The sequence below is a fragment of the Asterias amurensis genome, chromosome 1, assembly GCF_032118995.1.
Source record: "Asterias amurensis chromosome 1, ASM3211899v1".
Lineage (NCBI taxonomy): Eukaryota > Metazoa > Echinodermata > Asteroidea > Forcipulatida > Asteriidae > Asterias > Asterias amurensis.
This window is the reverse complement of record NC_092648.1, coordinates 3,948,913-3,955,897: the sequence shown is the minus strand read 5'-3', so window position 1 is coordinate 3,955,897 and position 6,985 is coordinate 3,948,913. Positions and strand designations below refer to the sequence as shown.

Here is a 6,985-nt window from a genome sequence, read left to right as displayed (position 1 = left end):
ATCCTCAATTCTTTTGAATTCTAGATGATCTAGTATGCCAGCCTGCAATATTGGTAAATGCATCCTGCATAATTTACAGTCAATTATTAATGCACAGTTGTGCCACCAAGCATAACCAGTGAAGTGAAAAGGGTTTTGAATGGGTCGGTAAACTCACTGGAAATGGTACAAAGAGTAGGAGGGTTTACTCAGTTTTCCAAAGTAAAAACTATGTACCTAAGTTTAAACATTTCATATCCATGCAAAATGTTAATTCTAATTCTTCCTCTTGCATTTCTGGATTGAACAAACTATTTTTAAATTATTTTTAGTAATTTCATAAACTTATTCATAACCCCCTTTTTAACCACGCCCACTTTGCCGACCCCGGAATCACTCCTTCTTATGTTCATTGTACACAAACAACACTACTTTTTCCCTAACATGGTAAAAGCTTTGAATAGACGACCTTCATAGTTATAGGAAAAAATATAATAAACAATAACACTAATAGTCTGGCGCACCATATGAAGAAACTAAAGTTAACAATACAATAGGAGAGACGTTTGGGATATACGCCACCTGTTATCGTGCGTATTATGACATTGAAAGATTGTCCAGCTGATTGTGGCACCGCCAGTTTTTAGTACATTTTGTTTTCTAAAACCCTTAGTATGTTAAATAAAGTAACACTTATACTTTCCAGTGATACTATTAGATGAGTACAGCCATATATTCGGTAAGTTTTTTTTGTTTTGGGATGTGTTCTTCTTAGAATTTAGACGGTTGTTTATTGTTATTACAAAAAAAAATAAAAAATTACAATACAATTACAATACAACTTACAAGCATTGCTCTGCATTCACTTTTCAGTCAAAGAACAGAAAACATACATTCACATTGCCCAGCCCCCCTTTCTCTGTTCATGTATTTCGATTGGTCATAACCCCTTCTAACACCTTTTTGTATACTTGTTTATGAATTATGGGTGACTGTGTGGGGTTGTCACATTTTAGCCCTTTGGTTTGAGAAAGACTCTGTCACCGTGTTGAAATGTTAGGTTATAAGGTTTATCGCGAATAGCAAAATATCAAGAGAGGGCGCTGTTGAACCCGCACAAAGATATAGGCGTTGCGTGCGCGAGTTGTAGAAACTGCATAGAAACCGCCCATACAAAAAGGGATATATCAATCAGGTAAATAAGTTCCTATATTATTCCTATACGATACCCGCCGCGTCTTGTCCAAACTAAACGAGAGGAAGGCTCCTGGTCCGGATGGGATTTCCTCTCGCCTTTTGCGATCTTGCAAAAATGAACTGTGTGACATTCTCTGTATTATTTTTAATTGGTCATTAAAGATTTGTCATGTTCCTAAGGTATTTAAACATTCATTTGTCATTCCTGTGCCCAAGCGTACACCTGTTTGTTTAAATGATTACCGACCAGTTGCTTTGACGTCAATTGTTGCGAAGTGTTTGGAGTCTCTGGTACGGCAATATATTTTAGCTAATATTTCACCTGCTCTTGATCCTTATCAGTTTGCTTACAAGAAAGACAGATCAGTAGAGGATGCAGTGTCTCTCGCATTATTTAATGTAACACGGTTTCTGGATCAAAAAATGCCTAATTATGCCAGACTTTTATTCATTGATTACAACTCGGCCTTTAACACGATTTCGCCTTTTAAATTACATGACAAGTTGACTCTTCTAGGGTTAAATGTTAATCTTTGTGAATGGGTGTTAGACTTTCTATTGGATCGTTCTCAGATTGTCAGAGTCGGAAATAATTACTCCAAACCCTTGGTTTTAAATATCGGGACGCCACAGGGTTGCATTTTGTCTCCTTTGCTGTACTCGTTATTTATATACGACTGCGTCAGTACTTCAGCCAGCAATTTTATAGTTAAGTACGCTGATGACACGACTGTATGTGGATAAATTAAAAATGACGAGACATCGTACCGAAATGAAGTACAATCTATTGTTAACTGGTGCACTGAGAACCATCTAGAATTAAATGTCAATAAAACACAGGAATTTGTTATTGATTGTCGCAAAAATCCTGCAGCTATTGCTCCCTTGGTCATTAATGGTTCTGAAGTGGAAATAGTGAAATGTTTTAAATTTCTAGGTGTACATTTATCATCTGATTTGAAATGGGGATGTAATGCAGATTCAATTGTTAAGAAAGGTCAGCAAAGATTATTTTTCTTGAGACGGCTGAGAAGCTTCCATGTCAGTCAGCCACTTCTGTTGAAGTTCTACCGAGCGGTGATTGAGAGTGATCGTTTGGTGGGGCAATGCAACAGCCGATGACCGGAAGCGTATCAGCCGGATCGTTCGCACCGCTAGTAAAATCATAGGTTGCCAACTTCCATCACTTGATGAACTGTATCTCTCTCGAGTTAAAAAACGAGCCCTCTCTATAGCCCATGCGGTCTAAGAATCGTTTTCGTTCAATTAAATCTGGATCCAACCGTACTTTGCAGAGTTTTTATCCCATAGCTGTTCGTGTTCTAAATGACAGGTTTTAATCATGAATGTCTATTTCTGATTTTAATTCTTCGTACTATTTTTATTTTTCGTATTTCGCCTGTATATTGTAATACTTTTCAGAGTTGTTTATATTATATTTCCATGTATTTTTGTAAAAGGTTAATTTCTAGTGTAATTTGTATTCAACATAATATTTTTAGACCAAAACCAAAACGAATTTCACTGTACTAATATTTGTTTTTTTACAAGTGACAATAAAACATTATTCTATTCTATTATTCTATTCTATAGACATGAAAGAGGAAGGAAAAAGAACCAGCCAGGAGCCTGGTGGTTTTTCTAAAAGAAAAACAGTTCCTGTCTAGAGGCTCTCCTTTCCAGCTGGTCCTAAAGAGAGAAAAATAAGCATACATGTAATTCCAGGTCTAGGAAATACATCAAAAAAACTTAATTTGTTTCAGTATTTACGTAGTCAGCTTATAGCAAGTTTTTATTTGTCATTCTAGATCAACCTCTTGACCAATTTTGGTTAATGTGGTGAGACTTTTCCAACAATGGCGCACTACACCCCGATCTCCAATAACACGCATCCCTTTGGACAAGAGGAGGAAGTGTCCAGGCAGCAGCTCTTCGTTGCTTTCTGTAACCATCTCCACCTCGGGCAATGGGAGCTTGTCAGGGCATGCGCAAGAGGACTACTTGAGTTTGGTAACGCGGGGCAAGGCACCACAGAGCCTGATGTGAGGAAAGTACTAGAGGCAGTGGTTGAACATCCATACGATTGCAGGTAAATGAGCAGGCCTGTGTGCTTCGTTCTTGAAAGGGCAAGGGCACCAGTGCATTTTCTCTTTGGTAAAGCACATACTATGAGGAATTTGTCAATTTCTACTGTTTTAGCAGTTCAAGGGCACCAAAGAAATGACCAGGGGGCATGGAGGCACTCGCCTTGGTTGCCTTAGTGAAGTATCAGGCCTGAATGAGGCTGTCTGGAGTTCGAACTTAGCCATGCCCGCTTGCGAAATGGAAACAAGGGCGAGTCAAAACCCATTCTTTGCAGTCCGAAAATAATGGTTTCTTTTTGTACATTTGTACAAGATTGGTGTATGTCAAACATAGGTTATAAACTAAATATGAAAAAGTAAATACATACAAAATAGTGCAGGTCATTGTGGTAAATCATACAGGAAAAAAAGAAATGTACAATGTACAGCTTAATATCCCATACTTTTTTACGTGTGACTTATAATCTCACACTGCGTCTGACTTTAATATCTTGTACTTGTACGACTTATCATTTACGGCTTATTTTTGCAAAAAGGAAATTGTTTTTATTTCAGCAGTATGCTTCCGTACATTTGTAAGATTTTCTGATAGAAAAGAAATTTGTAACTCAAAGTGCTGGCAGGAAATCATTGGTTGGTTTTTAACCGGCCCATGTGCATTACACTTCCTGTTGCTTGTGTAGGCCTATAGAACAATCAGTGGCCTTCATGTCCATAAATCCATGGTCCCAAAAATTGAGGTCCATTATAAATTATATAATCTCAATGAAAATCAGATTAATAAATTATATTATTGCGTAGTCTAAGACCCTTACTCACAGTACCAAATCCTTCTGTATCCAATTGCCCAAGAGCTGGGGCCAGTAGGCCTAAACAACAATTCGCTTATAGATCACAGGTCATGAAAGGCGTTCCTATCTCATCTAAAGTTCAAACAATTTGATGTGGATTGACATAGGAAAAGAGTATGTTGGAGGAAGCAGGCCAAATGCAACCCAAACTCAACTGCCCAGTCAATAGGATTCTGATGGCCTGACGTTTCAAACCCTAGCACCTACATGTACATGTTGCAGAGTCTTTCTCGACTCTGCTAGGCTTGACATATCAGACACTTAAAAGCAGTTGACACTATTGGTAATTACTCAAAATGATTATTAGCATAAAACCTTACTTGGTGACAAGTAATAGGGAGAGGTTGATTGTATAAAACAGTGTGAGAAACGGCACCCTCTAAAGTGCCATAGTTTCCGAGAAAGAAATAACTTTCCATGAATTTGATTTCGAGACCTCAGATTTAGAACTTGAGGTCTCGAAATCAACTATCTAAATGCACACACCTTCGTGTGACAAGGGTGTTTTTCTTTCATTCATATCTCGCAACTTCGACGACCGATTGAGCTAAAATTTCCACAGGTTTGTTATTTTATGCATATGTTGAGATACACCAACTATGAAGGCTAGTCTTTGACAATTACCAATAGTGTCCACTGCCTTTAAAAGGCAGGGTACAATTTGGTCACTATAAAAACTTACTTGGTGAGGAGCGCCAAAGAGGTCTGGATAGAACAATCATTGTGAGAAACATTGACTTGGTTCATCAGGAACGTTTTAAGCCATAAATTATAAAGATCTGAGATCATATCCAATCAATGTGATGTACTCACGGATAGAAATAATTCTGTTCCTTTCAGACACCATGTTTAGTCTGTTGTGTACTGATGCACGGAAATCCTTTTTGTTGGTGGATGACTTGATGTTTATCATTTCTTGTATACCTTTAGAATTACTTGATCAGAGATGTTGTTCATAGCTACACAATTTTACACCGTATTGTTTAATACTGTGTTTTTCTCTTTTTTTTTGTGCAATTTGACTGGTTAGTTTGGCATCTGAGAGTCTCCCATCAGCGTATCACATAGCATGGCTTGCTCAACAAGAACACAGAAACCTTACCACAGACCTAGTGGTAAGTACATACACCACAAAGCAACATTCTTTCTCAGGACTGTAGACGAGCAGAGTATACTGTTCAAAACGTCGAGACCAAACCGGCTCTTTTCAGAGCCACCACTCCTTCAAAAGAGATTTACTTATGGTTGTACTCGCAAGTTTACTTTTCATATTTATATTTATAGTTACTCTTGATCTCCACACCATGCAAAGCTTCAGACACCATTTAACATTCTATGTTGTTTATTTGTTATAATTTCCCCCTAAATTTTGCATAAAACCAAGGGGTTCTGCACCACCTTAGACTTAAAGTCGTAGAGAGAAAGGGAACCAATAAAGTAAAGACTGATTACATTTTTGTTTTAATGATTTTAACAAATTTGCATTATCTAGGAGAGACTTCCACACACCCTAAGTGCCTTCATTGAGTTTAGACTTCTTCTCTATAATGTAAGAGACTGCACCTCGGCTGCTGTCATTCAGGTATGTTAGTTTATTATTATTATTCAGCGGGGACAGGTTATTATAACCCGTCTGTCATTAGTTATGCGCCATACAACTTCCATGACCTTAAGATGAAAATGAAAGAGCCTTGTTTGTTATGAATACATACTTACATAATAGGGAGGTTTTAGCTGCAGGTTATGTGAGCAAACACGTGAACGTGAAAGTCAACAAATTGTGTCAATTCTAGGTTTAACCTCTTGTACCTATCATGATAAGTGTTACCTTTTATGTGCACAATCTATCCTGGTACATGTGATCTACATTGTGTAGGCTTTATGTCCTATCTGAATGACAAAAAAATTATGGTGAAGTATCTTGCTCAAGGTGATTAGTGACATGAACGAGACTCAACAGTCAACGAGAACCAACAATCTGCTGATCAGAAACTCTAGAGTTAATCTGACGAGTGCTCTTAACCACTCAGTAATGACACGTTGTATCTTTTGGAGTGTACGGGTAAGATGGTGTTGTCTTAAATATTTGTTTTATCTTTTCCATAGGATGTTTATAAATTGTATATTCATGTACAAACAATTCACAATGCTGACGGGTTAGGTAACCCTCTCCCAAGGAATCCCCAGGACCTGCTGGTCACAGAGAGACTAAGGACCTTCCTCAAGACAGTCATCCAGCGTGACGCCCATCTCGGCAACTCCATCCTCCATCAACTCAAGCTGCCTGCCTCCTCGAGGCATCATCAGCACAATCAGAGCCTCCAGCAGGTCTACCTCGACTGTATCATGGAAGACGTCTCCACGCTAAGACAGTCGCGAGGAGACGATGTGGCCAAAATCATCGCCAGAATCTACAAGGTTCTCTCCATGTTGGACCCCACGGAGAATATGAAAGATCTCCAAGTGGAACTACTCTTCCTAAATGTCTTAAATTTAACACGAGCTCCGTACAACCTCCTCAGAATCCCGTCCCTCTACTCTTCACTCCTCGGCCGAGACACCCCGTACCTCATCAAAGAGTTCTGTAGGCTGGAGGGACGAGAGAGAATAGAGGAGCTTAACGGGGAGCTTAGGATCTCTAACTCCAAGTTGGAAGTCCTGTCGCAGGAGTTGAGAATCACCTTGAGGTTGGCTCAGATGGCGGATAGAGAGCTTGCCTGGAAGGAGATGTTCCATTGTGCACTCTTGCGAGAGAGGCACGTGTTGGCTAATGTAGTGGTGAGTGATAAACACATGTTCAATCTGTTCTTCTTTTTGGGGTGATTTGGAGAGAAGATTTTTATCCAAGTCGGTTCCCGCTTTCATAGAGAGACA

At 38.9% G+C, this 6,985-nt stretch overlaps 1 protein-coding gene across 2 annotated transcripts in view; it reads left to right on the top strand.

Moving 5' to 3' along the window:
* Window positions 1-599: 599 nt before the first annotated feature.
* LOC139942868 (zinc finger FYVE domain-containing protein 26-like) overlaps window positions 600-6,985 on the top strand; it is a 42,849-nt gene continuing 36,463 nt past the window's right edge. For both annotated transcript variants that reach the window (XM_071939678.1, XM_071939671.1), the window contains exons 1-5: window positions 600-718; window positions 2,985-3,265; window positions 5,142-5,226; window positions 5,604-5,693; window positions 6,218-6,889. In XM_071939678.1, coding sequence (XP_071795779.1) covers window positions 3,033-3,265; window positions 5,142-5,226; window positions 5,604-5,693; window positions 6,218-6,889 — 1,080 coding nt within the window. In that variant the 5' untranslated portion in view covers window positions 600-718; window positions 2,985-3,032. The remainder of the gene's footprint in view (window positions 719-2,984; window positions 3,266-5,141; window positions 5,227-5,603; window positions 5,694-6,217; window positions 6,890-6,985) is intronic.